At 48.5% G+C, this 13,910-nt stretch overlaps 1 protein-coding gene across 2 annotated transcripts in view; it reads left to right on the top strand.

Annotated features, from left to right (window-relative positions):
* Positions 1-11,789: 11,789 nt before the first annotated feature.
* ROCK2 (Rho associated coiled-coil containing protein kinase 2) overlaps positions 11,790-13,910 on the top strand; it is a 141,548-nt gene continuing 139,427 nt past the window's right edge. The window contains exon 1 of one of the 2 annotated variants that reach the window (XM_028497012.2): positions 11,790-11,952. In XM_028497012.2, coding sequence (XP_028352813.1) covers positions 11,812-11,952 — 141 coding nt within the window. In that variant the 5' untranslated portion in view covers positions 11,790-11,811. The remainder of the gene's footprint in view (positions 11,953-13,910) is intronic. The other variant, XM_007127626.4, reaches the window with a different exon arrangement.

Genomic DNA, 13,910 nt, shown 5'->3' with positions numbered 1-13,910 from the left:
AATGCCAAAGAATTAAACCTCCTAATCTGGGAAATATTGCTAATTAAGACCTCATTTTCTTTCCTTTGAGAGCTCAGAACCGTTTTCTTTCTGATTTCAACAGATTATTTTTATATGAGGGAAGTTGATGCCTAAATTCCACCGATGTAGCCAAGACAGACTCAGATGGAGCCATGTCTGCGGAAGAGATTCCCAGGAAATGATCTAGAAGGAGGGGACCCAGAATCGTGGCGAACAGGGGCTATTTTAATTTTTTTTAACCAGTATGCCTCTTGCACACAACTGTCAATACTGGTTACAAAATTTGATACTGGCACAGAGGGGTACCAATAAATGACAGCTCTTATGCATGGCTATCAAGAAGAGTACTTCAAGTGAAATTCATGAAAAGTCCTGTGAATAATGAGTAACAAATTACCCATAGCAATGAGTAATAAATTCTTAGTATGGAATTTGGGGAGGGTGTTCGGAAGAGGCATTTGAATAAAGCTTTGAAAGATGAACGGCTTTTCATAGGTAAACAAAGGGGAGAGGTTTTCTAGACTGAGGGAACAGCCTGAACAAAGGCCAGTGGGCGGTGGAGGGGGTGGAGAACTCATAGTTTATGGACAAAAAAAACGAGAGAATAATTAGTCTAATTGAACCTTTCAAGGGCTTTTGAACTGAAACCTAGGCTCCTTCAGGTAATTCCTGCTTAAGAACCTGCTTTTTTCTCCTTTTCTTTCTCCGAGTTTATATTTTTACAACATTCACACTCAAAAAAATGATCAACTATCAATTAATAACTCACTTGCACTGGACTTTAGGGCGGACAGAGGAGCTGTGGGAAGTGAGGCTGAGAGTTACCAGGGACCAGACTGGGTTCGATGGGCCTGAACAGGTCTCTCTCCTTGGGGACTTGGAGCCCTGGGACTCTGCAAGGGAGAGCGAGACACAGCAGGCTGCGTTCTCCAAACTCAAGTGACGTGGCCTGGGGTTCTGAGGAACATCTTACAGGGTGGGTGCCTCTTGGGGATACGCTGCTGCAGCTCAATAAGGGGCTGTTGCCAACGTTTTTGTTTTTATTTTTAAATTTATTTATGTTTGGCTGCGCTGGGTCTTCGTTGCTGCGCGCGGGCTTTCTCTAGTTGCGGCGAGCGGGGCCTGCTCTTCGTTGCGGTGCGCGGGCTTCTCATTGCGGTGGCTTCTCTTGTTGCGGAGCACGGGCTCCAGGCGCGCGGGTTTCCGTCGTTGTGGCTCCCGGGCTCTAGAGCGCAGGCTCAGCAGTTGTGGCGCACGGGCTCAGTTGCTCCGCGGCCTGTGGGATCTTCCCGGACCGGGGCTCGAACCCGTGTCCCCTGCATTGGCAGGCGGACTCTTAACCACCATGCCCCCAGGGAAGACCTTGCCAATGTTTTTGAGCTGGGACTAACATCAACCACGGAGGAACATTTTGCAATGACCACCCTGTGAGCCACATGGTGTGGGCAGTGGTCAGGGGGCCACCCTGGGGAGCGTTCACTAGAGGTGACGAGTCCTGTGTCCCCAGCAGTGGCAGTGAGGCTGATGTCTAGATGACCCCTTCACAGAGGCCCAGCCTGACTGCAGGCTGGCGCTGACTCCTCTTGCTCTCTGGCCAAAGCCACAGAGGGTACAGAGCTGGGCAGCTGCCTCAGTTCCGCAGCTCTGAGGGGCCACACAGGGGTCAGAGGTCAGGCAACTAGAAACCAAAGTGGTGCGAGTTCCCTTGTGCCCTCCCAGGAATGCTGTTCTCAGCAGAGGGGAAAAAGCGCTGGGAGCTCAGGCCCCGCCCGGGCTGGAGAGGCTTCTAGAGCCCACCGTTGGGTCTATTTGACATATGGGGAGACTGAGGCCCGAGAATGAAGGGCCATGCCTAAACTCCCAGGGCTAGCCACATTGTCACATACCCCATGTATCTTACAGTAGTTTGGGATTATTATTCTTATTGTTAATTTTCATAATTTTTTTCCAAGTGCTTTGACTGGGTGTCTAGGGTCCTTCAAGGCAATATTCTTGCTCAAGAGCCAATAAACTTTTTGTCTGGATTGATACTTCTGCAGTAATTTTTAAAAATCACTTTCTTTTGATTATCTTGCCTTTGACTTTCCTGCAAACTAACAGATTTTAAAATGCAAGTAGGATGATGACAGGAACAAGCCTTTTGCCAAGGTTTGAACAGTGCCAGAAATATCCCTTACCAAATGGTTTCCTCACCCAATAAAATTTTCCTCAAAGAAAGGAATCACAAAAGGGAGAAGGCAGCTGCCATCAGGAGATGAAGACAGGGACCCTGATGGCAGTTCAGAGGGTTGAGTGGAGGAAACTAGAATCCTAGTTCTCCACTGGCTTCCGGGGCCTTGAGGAAGTCAGACCCCTTCCTTTTACAGTGTCAGTTCCTCAGCCTGATGTTCAAGGCCCCCTAAGATCCCACGAGAGACTTCTGTTCCAGCCGGATGTTTATTCTCGGCCACCAGAACTGACTGACCTCTCTCCCCTTCATCCCCTCCAGTCTCTGCTCACTGGAATGTCCTTCTACTGTTCTAGTTCTTACTATATTGTTCAGATCTCTGCCTCTGCCCTGAGCGCTTCCCTAACTTCTCCAGTTCAAATTGTTGTATGTTTCTCTGGAATGCTTAGTCCTGATAGGATGTCCAAGCTGAATGGCCCCTTAGAGGTTATTAACTCAACTCTTTCGTTTTATAGAAGAGGAGATAGAGGCACAGCATGGGAAAATAATTCGCCTGCGATCACACAATTAACAAATGGAAAAACTGGCTCAGTTTTTGTGATTCTTGACCCATGCTCATCGTATGATATCAAGAGAGTTAATGTTATCTGTTACATTCATTCGCCATTTAATAAGAATTACAATAAATATTTTCATACCTAACACATTAACATCTTGTCATTAATTCTCGTAGGTGTTCATCCGTCATTCAGCCGTCCACCCACCCATCCATCCATCCATTCATTTATTCAAGCAGTCAACATTTATTGAGGGCCCATGTTCAAGCATGGTGCTAGATACTAAGTATTATTATTATCTTCATTTCAAAAGGGAAGAACCTAACACTCTAAGAAGTTCCAGGTCATATGTTCTAATTTACTGAATGAGTTGGGTCTCAACAGGAAACAGAATTGTTTCAGGTGGTTTCCAGGAAGGAACTCTTTCCAGAGCTGCAGACAGGATTAAAGGAAGGCAAAGGCATATTGAGGCTTCCAGGCATTGGCAACAATGAGAAGCTAGGGCCACAAGGGCAGGGGGAGGACCCACTGTTCCTGGATCCCAGTGAGAAGGGAATGTAGTGAGTGGTGGGGCTGCAGGTGTCAGGTACAGGGCTGCTACTAGAGGACGAGCTGGCGAGGAGGGGAAGAAGCCCTGTCCTCCTCCCCAATATCATTCCAGGGATGCCCTTTGGCTGAGCCCAGCCAGAAGACAGACAACAGGGGAGCCCAGGGAAGGTGGTCCATAGAGGCCAGTCCATGGGGCATAGAGGAGGGTGAACAAGCAGAGGTATCCAGCTTAATACCTAGCTGGAAAGTGGGTGAGCTGGAATGTCACCTCTGTCTTCAGACTCCAAATCCTGTGCTTTCTTCTGTACCATGGGCTTGCTTGCATTTATGGCCTTATGTTCATTCCTTCAGTCAACCCTTTGTTCAAGTAATAAGCTGAGTGCATACTCCTTGACAAGCCCTACGTGTATGTCTCATTTCCCTCCCCAAATCATGAGGTCAATGACTTTGCCTTACTTACCTCCAAGTTCCCCTTCACATGTATGGTAGGCATTCTATCCATCTGGTTGATGAATAAAGAGCTCCACTAAGTACCACTATGAACTGTGCTGAAAGATGCTGCTCCAGACTCAGCCTTAAGCCTGCTCTCATCCTTTGAGGCAGGGGAGGGGGTGTCGGTGCACCCATCCCTAAGTCACTTTCATGTTGTCGTGGAAGGAGAATGTGGATTATATTTGAGGGCAGATGCTTCTGGTGCTCTGGGAATTCACACCACTTCTGACAACACAAAGTTACGACACCCATGTCTTGCTTCCAGAGCATCTCTACTCTGCTGAGCTCTTCCCAGCTCTCAGCTCTGGCTGTGAAATCTCAGCGCCCCTTCTTTGAGGGTTGTGGTAAAGCAGATGAAAGTAGAGCTTGCCCTCTCCTTCGGACTTGTGGCTCACACCTCTTGGTTGAGGTGACCAGGTGATATATGTCAAGGTTTTAATGGCTTTCCCTTTATAGGTCCTGCTGGGCTACAGTGAGCAATGAACAGCCCAGCCCTGTTTAAACACTGTCAGCGAGGATGTCAACAAGAGACGGAAAGATTTGAAGACTGTGGTCATTGGCATATTCAGCTTCTGGCGGTTGCCACGATAGATTTCTCTTTTTTTTTTTTTTTCTGGAAAAGTGCAAAAGAATCGCAAAGGATGATTCTATTACTTGCTTCTTTTTCTTTTTGCAAATTTATCTATTTTTATGTACCTTAAGATAAATTCACAGCATTTAGATGCAATAGTCAATCTTGGTTACTTCCTTGGGGAAGCCTAGTGAAATCTGGAGGTCATTTTTGATTCCTCCCTTTCTCTCCTCTTCCACGCCCAGAGTGAAAGCCGGGAATAACACAGGATATAAGAGAATAGACTTCGGATGCGAGCCAGAATCATATTTGTAGAGCATCCTCGCATATATTATTTTAACACTGGAATCAACTCTGTGGAGTAGCTTTTACAGATGAGGAAGCGGAGTTCAGCAAGGCTGAGTTACTTGCCCAAGGTCACATAACCCATAGATGGTGGCCCCAAACCCTGAACCCAGGACTCATGGGTCCATCATCTGCTTCTCCCATTGGGTTCTGCTGCTTCGGATAAGGGAGAAAACTAGGCCCCCCTCCAGCGGTGAACAGAACAAGGATCTACCTGCCCGGGGGCTTTTTTTGTTTTTTTTTGTTTTGTTTTTTTTTTTTTGCGGTACGCGGGCCTCTCACTGTTGTGGCCTCTCCCGTCGCGGAGCACAGGCTCCGGACGCGCAGGCTCAGCGGCCATGGCTCACGGGCCCAGCCGCTCCGCGGCACGTGGGATCCTCCCGGACCGGGGCACGAACCCGCGTCCCCTGCATCGGCAGGCGGACGCGCAACCACTGCGCCACCAGGGAAGCCCACCAGGAGCTTTTAGATTCACCTGCTTCCAAGAGTTACTACCAAAAGTATTTAGAAAAATGACCACAGAGAACCCTGCAAACAGCGAGTGTGTGGACAGGTAGAAGAAAACTCTTGAAACCTCGGTGGACTAAATTTCAAGGTTCCGTAAAAACAAGGGCTTCCTCTCTACCCATTGTGGGCCTGTGACTTTCCTGGTGTCACTCTTAACAAACCACACTGCAGGTGGCCTAACTATGGGCTTGTAATGAAATGCCTTTATTTGTTCAATAAAAAGAGACTTTTCTCCTTGACCTCAGCCTGGGGCACCCTCTTCTCCTCAGCCCAGTTTTTCCCAGCTCTTATTCATCCTTTTAGATTTCATCAGAAGTATTACTTTCTTTCTTTCTTTTTGGCTGCACCTCGCAGCTTGCAGGATCTTAGTTCCCTGACCAGGGATTGAACCCGGGCCTCCACAGTGAAGGTGCCGAATCCTAACCACTGGACCACCAGGGAACTCCCGGAGAATTATTACTTTCTCACGAACTTTCTCTGACCCCATCTGGACTAGGCCCCCCTCTTATAATTCTTTTCACATCTTACAGTTTTCCTTTGTAGCGCTTACCACATTTGCAATTACCTATTCATTTGTATGGCTATTTGTATCATCTCTGTCCCCTCTGTTATATCATAAGCCTAATAAGCGCCCACAGGGATTATGTCTCTGCTGTTTACTACTGGGTGACAGGCACATAGATATCTTCATTGAATGAATAAATCAACTGATGAAAGAAACAATGCCTGGTATCCTGTCCGTTCTGACAGGTGGGAAGGAATCGGCCTTTCCGGACTGCCCGTTCAGGATGCTGAATGCTGTGGGAGCCTTATTTGTTCCTCACAGGAGAGAAACTGAAGCTCAGAGAGGTAAGTTAATTTGCGTGAGGTCACACGGCTAGAAAGGGACAGAGCCTGGCCTGGAATGAGGTTTCTGCAACTCTGCTGTAAGTTCCCGCCACTCACTGCCTGTCTGAAGATATGGCCTGACCAGCTTGCGCTTCTGGCCACCCAGCTCTGACTCAGGTGGGCTCACCTCCTCTGTGTTCACTTCATGAAGGGCCCAACTTCATTTAGAGACCAAGGCAGCAAATGGACTATTACAAGGGCACGTTAGCCATCAAAGTGCCACTCTAAAGGCCAGGAAGTTTAAAGTGGTTCCTTATTTCACAATAAGGTGGGCTTTTAGGAAAACTAAGTGTTATCCTTGTATTCTAATGACCGAACACTTTAACTACAGTTTTCTTCTCTGTATGCTTTGTAAGTTTTTAATTACTCATGATCATGAACCACTTAATTACATACGGTGGCCTGTGGATTATGGCACATCTCCCAAACTGGCCTCTTTCCACTTTGCTTTCTCATACTGCTGCTGAGACCCTAGTCCCTCCCTCATCATGTGCATAATTGAAAAGTCCCCTAATGCCCATGATAGAGGTCACAGATCCAGAGGATGGTGGTTTCTGCCAGTATCTTCCATTTCAGCGAGTCCTGGAGGACAGCAGTGGCTTACGTGACATCACACAGCATGTTAGGACAGACTCTAGGTCTTCCCTGACCTGGCTTCAACTTACCTCCTCTGCTCTCTTTCTAACAACTCATACCTCTACTCTCTAGTCATTACTTACTTTTTCATTTATTTACCTCGTACTTTATTCACTAGTTGTGGAGCGTGGGCTCAGTAGTTGCGGCCCACGGGCTTTGTTGCTCGGCGGCATACGGGATCTTCCCGGACCCGGGATCAAACCCGTGTCCCCTGCGCTGGCAGGCGGATTCTTAACCACTGCTCCACCAGGGAAGTCCCCGGAACAAAGTTTTTGTCCCACCTGTGCTCAGGACACATCAGAGAGAGCGTTAAAAAGGAATCAGTCAACCTGGGATAGAGTCACAGAGCAGCCAAAATCCCTCTAAGAAAAGCAAGCCTAGGGAGATCCTCTTTCTATGGGTCATTTGGGATGCGATGATTTTGGTATTATTAGGAAACTGCCATTCCCTCATAGCTTAATGCAGTTTCGGTCCTCTGTGTGCCCTAAAAGCTGGGTTTAAAATCTTTCCCAATCCAGATACAAAACCCAGGAGTTGTAGAGGCAAATATTGGTAGATTTGACTACGTAAAAGGTAAAAATTTTGTGTGACAAAAGATACCAAAACCAAAACTGAATGACAGACTGGAAGAAAATAATTGCAAACTGTAACACATATTTTAACATTCTAACAGAAAGAATATCTGTAACGCATAAAACCTCCTATAAATCAGTAAGAAAAAGACAAATCCAAAGGACGAAAGATATAAGCAGGTGATTTCAGAAGAAATGGAAACACAAAATGCTCATCTTCAGTAGTAATTAAGGGAATACAAATTAAAACAGGATCCCATTTTGTTTGCCCATAAAACTGGCAAAAATTAAAGAGATTGATCATATTTAATATTGGCAAAGGGAAAGGGAAATTGGCAGTTTCTCCCATTGATAGTGAGAATGTAAACTGGTGTAGTCTTTCTAAAGGACGTTTTGGCAGTATTTGTCATTGTTTAAAGTATGCCTACCCTTTATCACAACAATTTCACTTTTAGGAATCTATACTACTTAAATATGTCCACATGAAGGCAAGAATAGAAGGATGTCCACTGCAATAATGTTTGTGATAGTGAGAAAGCACTAATAATATCTAACATTTATCGGGGGCTAGCATTCTTCTAAGTGCTTTGTAACAAACATGATGAGGAAACTGAGACACACACAGCTAGCGTGTGATAGTGGCAGGATTTTAGCCCAGGCAATGTTTCTAGAACCTGTTCTTAACCACTATGCCCTCTAACAGAGGATAAATGAAAGTATGATACATCCACACTATGGAACATAGAACAGCAGTTTAAAAGAAAGAGGTCGATCTCTGTGTACAGACATGGAGATGTCTCTAAGACATATGACTAAGGGGAAAAAATCAGTTGCAAAACACTGTGATAGGGACTTCCCTGGTGGCGCAGTGGTTAAGAATCCACCTGCCAATGCAGGGGACACGGGTTTGAGCCCTGATCCGGGAAGATCCCACATGCCGTGGCGCAACAAAGGTCGTGCGCCACAATTACTGAGCCTGCGGTCTAGAGCCCACGAACCACAACTACTGAGCCTGAGAGACACAACTACTAAAGCCCGCACTCCTCGAGCCCGTGCTCCACAACAAGAGAAGCCACCGCAATGAGAAGACCACACGCCGCAACTAGAGAAAGCCCGTGCGCAGCAACGAAGACCCAATGTAGCCATAAATAAATAAATAAATAAATAAATAAATAAAATTAAATTAAAAAAAAACGAAAAAACCACTGTGATATGGTATAACACTATACATGTGGGAAAAAGATACATATGGGTGTATACAAATACATATGTATGAGAATGGATAAAGGCCTTGAATGATAAGAGAACGTGTGTGGGGGGAGATTTGGGAGAGTGATTTTTCAAGCTATGTTTATATATTTCTGGTTTGTGTGAACTTTTACAAGAATGTATTTGTGCTCTCTTTAGGTAAAACAAGAATTGTCATACTGACCAAAAGAAATAAAGGTTTAACTCATATCAAGAGATTAGTCTTCTTTTCTTCCATGTAGACAAGGGTGTAGGTCTTGGATAAAAAGCTTCTCCACTGGACTCCCCTGGTGGCACAGAGGTTAAGAATCTGTCTGCCAATGCAGGGGACACGGGTTCGAGCCCTGGTCCGCGAAGATCCCACATGCCGCGGAGCAACTAAGCCCGTGCGCCACAGCTACTGAGCCTGCACTCTAGAGCCCGTGAGCCACAACTACTGAGCCCACGAGCCACAACACTGAAGCCCACGTGCCTAGAGCCTGTGCTCCGCAACGAGAAGCCACCGCAATGAGAAGCCCGCGCACCGCAACGAATAGTAGCCCCCGCTCGCCGCAACTAGAGAAAGGCCGCGTGCAGCAACGAAGACCCAACGCAGCCAAAAATAAATAAATAAATTTATTTAAAAAGAGAATCTTCTCCACTGTGGCTTTTTCTAGCCTATTTAAATGGCCATATGCAGAAGGTGCCCATTATCTGTGTCTTGTTGATCATTACCCTTTTAAGTAAGGTTTTCATGTCCAGTATGCGGGATCATGGCTGTTAGTCCACCAAGCTCCATAAAAATATATGGCCAGCCAGTTGTTGAAAAATTAATTTGAAAACTGAGAACCACATGGTGTTCCTTTTGCTTTGCCTATTATATTGTCATCAGGTAAAAGGATTGGTAATCATGGATTATCTCATTATTTTGCTTCAGTGCAGAAGCAGGTGTAGTGTCTAGCTCTCTCTGTCTCTTGGTGTGGTCTGTGGAGGTATGAATGAGTCGCTCAACATACACACTTAAAGGACTGACCTTTGACCAGAAGTCAGTGCTACTATCTGAGAGGAAAAAGCTGTATTGGATCCTCCAGGACCCCTTCCTGCCTAGTCCAAGTGAGGGTGGCTTTAACACAAAACGAATGATGAGACTCCTGGAAAACTCACTGAATTAATATGTTATTTTTATAAGGTTAGGCCTTTGGAACTAGGTTGCCCTTTTATGGGCTTCTCTCTGACATGCCGGTGAGAAAGGTTCTTAAGATTTTTACTACTTAATGGATATCAGAGTGTAGATTTTTGGAGTGGTCCATCTATCTTATGACAGTTTTTGTTTTTGAAATTGAAATGTTCTCTTAAGTATCCTCAAGGAAAAAACAAATCCCATTCACTTAAAAACTGTATTCACCTCCTGTTCTTACAGCTACTCATTCTACATAGTTCTGAGTAGTGTGTACAAACTATTTTTTGTCCTCGTTGTTTTATTCAGCCTTATTTCCAATACATCTTTTCATGTACTTCCCCAAATTTGACGTGCTTGACTTGAATCCTGCATACCTGCCAGGATTCCTTCTGTTAATGGGACAGAACTTGTTTGGATTATTCCCCAATTGTTGGACAATTGGGTCCATTCCCAGGTTTTGGTCATTATGAACATTCTGAATAGCCCTGCTATAAACATCTTTATGCAAGTTCTCCCCCCACCCCCCTCTGGATCATTTCCTTAGAAATGTGCTTCCTTAAATGGGTTTACTGGGTCAAAGGGGCTCAATGAACAGTTTTACAGCTCTTGGCACATACTTTTCAGATTGCGCCCTGGGTGGATCTGACCAATGGCAAAAGGGCCGCGAGAGACAGGAATGTGGACGAGCGGCCCCTATGACCGCCCCTCTTCCGCCCCCCCAAAAGGCAAAGGCCTCGAGAAGGTCTGCGGAGGGAAAGCATTTTTCTATCGCCCTCTTGTTCTCTTCAGGGTTGGTGTTTAAGCCCAGCTGGGAAGGCGACTGTTAGGGATGCGCAAAAAGGTTTCCGGGAGTCCAGGACTCCTGCCCTGGGGACAGGAGCAGCTCTTCCAGGTCCTCTTGCCCAAGGCCTTGGATTCCAACCGCCCGTCCTCTTCGAGTTTCCGATTCCCAAGGCACACCCTCCTGGCCTTTCCACTAAAATGTTCGTGGCCCAGACAGGCCCCTTGCAAGCGCAGAGCTCTGCAGGCGAAGGCAGCGACTGGCGGTCGCTATGATTTTGGCGCGGGTGATGCAAGGCCCGCATAGCTGCGCGCTGAGTCAGCTGGGGCCGGGCGGAGGCGGGGGGCGCGGACCGACCCATCCCCCCACTACAAGCCGCCCGCCGCCCCCCACCCCCTGCCCCGCGCCGGGTGCGGCCGGGCCGGGCCGGGTCGGGGCGGTGGGGGTGGGCCTCCGAGTCCGCGGGGTCGTCCGCCCGGGCAGAGTCAGGCGGGAGCGGAGCCGCGGGCCGACCCGAGCCCCCGGCGTACCCTCCCCTCCCCCAGCTGAAGCTCGCGGGTCAAGTGAGGCGGTGACCGCGCGCCCAGCCATTTACCCTATGAGAACTCAAAAAGGGGGAGGAGGAAGCGGAGAAGAAAAGAGACTCAAAAAGGAGAAATGCGAAGCCAAGCAGACAGGAGGAAACGATAAAAAACGAGGAAAGGGGAGAGAGGAAGGGGAGGCCGGCGGGCGGGGGAGGTGGCGCGCGCGGGGGGGCGGGGCGCGCCCCGCGCGGGGCGGGGCGAGCGGGGGCGCGCCGGCAGCCGCGGGCCGAGGGGCTTGTGGGTAGTGGCTGCGCGCGGCCGTAGACAGGCGCCGCGCGGGAGTGTGTGAGGGGCGCGGGCTTGTGGGACTGAGGCTGCCGACGGCGGTCATGGGAGCGGGCTGGCGGCGGCCGTAGTTGTCGGAGCCTGGGCTTCAGCTTCCCCGAGCCCCAGAGGGCGGGACAGTCCCGGCCCGGCGGTGGCGGCGCCACTTCCCCGCTCCCGCCCTCGGACTCCTGAGGGAGCTCGCGGCGGAGGAGCGGACCGGGCGGCGCGAATCTGACTGAGGGGCGGGGACGCCGTCTGTTCCTCGCCGTTCTCGGCCGGGCCGGGCCGGCTTCTCCGACACCCCCCAGGCCCCGGGGCGCTGGGACCCGAAACCGGAGCTCGAGGCGGGCGGTGGGCCCGGGCGGAGCCCCGGCCAGAGCCGGCGGTTCGAGGGCGGCGCTAGGCCCCGAGGCGGCCGGGCCGGAGCGCGGGGAGCGGGTTGCGGGCCCGGCGGCCGCGGCGGCGGCATGAGCCGGCCCCCGCCGACGGGGAAGATGCCCGGCGCCCCCGAGGCCGTGTCGGGGGACGGCGCGGGCGTGAGCCGCCAGAGGAAGCTGGAGGCGCTCATCCGAGACCCTCGGTCGCCCATCAACGTGGAGAGCTTGCTGGTAGGTGGCCGGGGCCCGGGAGCCCTCTCTGCTGACCGCTCACACCGCCGATTCCCCCGACTGCCCACCCCTCCGTGCCCACCCATCCGTGGGGGGAGGTCTCGCCCCACCCCGCCCAGCTTCCGGCAGCCGGGGCCCGGGTCGGATACCAAACATTTCTGCGACTAAGTTCCGGGAGTAGAGACCCACCTTTGATTCTTCCTTTCTGTATCCTGGAGCCGGTGTCATCCCCGGCTGGCCCTTTCTTGGAGCTCTGGGAGGAAGCACCCCTCTTCTCCTTCCCGCCTGCCCTGGGGGTTTGGGGAGGTAGGGTGGAAGGTACGCTGCCCTTCAGGCACCAGGCTAGCCCGTTTGCAAGAGCGTCCTGCTGCGTGGGGACGTGAGTCCGAGGAAGCGAGAATCCTGGGGCTGTCCCTATGGGCATTACCCACCTGGGGTACAGGACAAAGAGTTCAGTCTGAAATCTTGAAACACACAGCTAAGGTTTTCCTGTTTTGAGTTGTGTTTGAACGTTACTAGTTGCAATTTAGTGCATTTTAATTTCTGTAAATTTAATTTCCGAGATTATTGCACCAGAGCTAAAAGAATCCATCTGAAGTGTAGAATGGAATCAGTCTCTCCTTTTCATTGTATCTCTTTCCTGAGGTGGCCTTTGAAATCCAAATTGATAGCCACGTAACGTCTGCTAGTTGGCTTTGTTTAAGAAAGGGACATGATTTACAGATCAGAAACGCACTGTAGAATGCTTGTGTATTTCTTGTTGTTGTTAGGGATAGACTGTTGTATTTCACAGACTCTTTGATTAGTATGCAGTAGAGATGCATTTATGGGGAAAGGGGGTGTGGGTTTTTACCCTGGAGAGGAGAAGAAAGCGAAAAAGATGCGCTGGATGTTAAATTAACCCTGGACGACTAGAATTCAGGTAGATGATCCTTGGATCCTTCATATATTCCCTTCCAGAACTCCTGTTCAGCTCTACTCCCTGACAGGAGAAATCTATTGACTGTATGATGAGAAAAACTGTCTCCTCCCTTTCCAGTGACTGACTGACTTTCCTTCAGAAGCTGCTGTTGGTTATCCTTTGAGGTTTCTGGAATCATTTGCAGAGTGACTCAGTACCGTTTGGCTAAAGTGCAGGAACCGACTAAAGAGTGTCTTTCTGTACAATGCACAGAATGTAGTGATGTACTGTACTCTGTAAGACGCGTTTGACATTTCCTTTTCCCGATTTTCATATTAGTGGGTTGTTCATATGTTTTCATGGGAGCATGGCACCGTGAATGGTGTTTAGAAGTCTTCAATTGGGGATAGGATTGGTTGCATGAAGGGCATAGCTTTTCCAAGGCCAAAGCAGAGACTCTGGGCTTCACTCCCAGCATTTTCGCTTTGGTATTTTGCTAGCAAAACTTTGACCTAAGGCCAGAAAGTTCAGTTAAAAATAGTACAGCAAATCTCAAGTATTCATCAAGTTCATATTCAACCTCAGATAGAAATTCTTTACACTTCACTTTCATCTCTTGGGTCTTTACTGATGTTCATCATAATTGTTAGGGTTATTATGAGCTTGAGCCTAAGTTATTTATACATGGTAATGAGCATACATTCTTTTTTATTAAAGTATTTTCTAAATTATTAAAATGAAGGCTGTTTTTAAAAAAGGAAGCGTTACACATGCTCAGTAAACAATTTGGTCCATTCATTTATTGAGTGCCTAATACAGCCAAGACACTTTACACCTTTATTAAGGTAACATACTACTGGTATGACATCAGATGCTGCTGACTGGACAGATTTTGGTTTTGCTGTTTTTAGCTGATTAACTGTTATGGTTCTGAGTTGCAGTAGATCTTATCAGGCCAAAAATTGTCCTTTACTCTGAGGTTACTGGTGTTTCTATTGCAAAATGACGAGCTGAAGATTTTTTCTAAACCATGTTATAGTAAGTTAGCTTTAAATCA

Source organism: Physeter macrocephalus, chromosome 12, assembly GCF_002837175.3.
Source record: "Physeter macrocephalus isolate SW-GA chromosome 12, ASM283717v5, whole genome shotgun sequence".
Taxonomy (NCBI): domain Eukaryota; kingdom Metazoa; phylum Chordata; class Mammalia; order Artiodactyla; family Physeteridae; genus Physeter; species Physeter macrocephalus.
The sequence above is the reverse complement of the archived record's forward strand: the minus strand, read 5'-3'. Positions and strand labels throughout refer to the sequence as shown.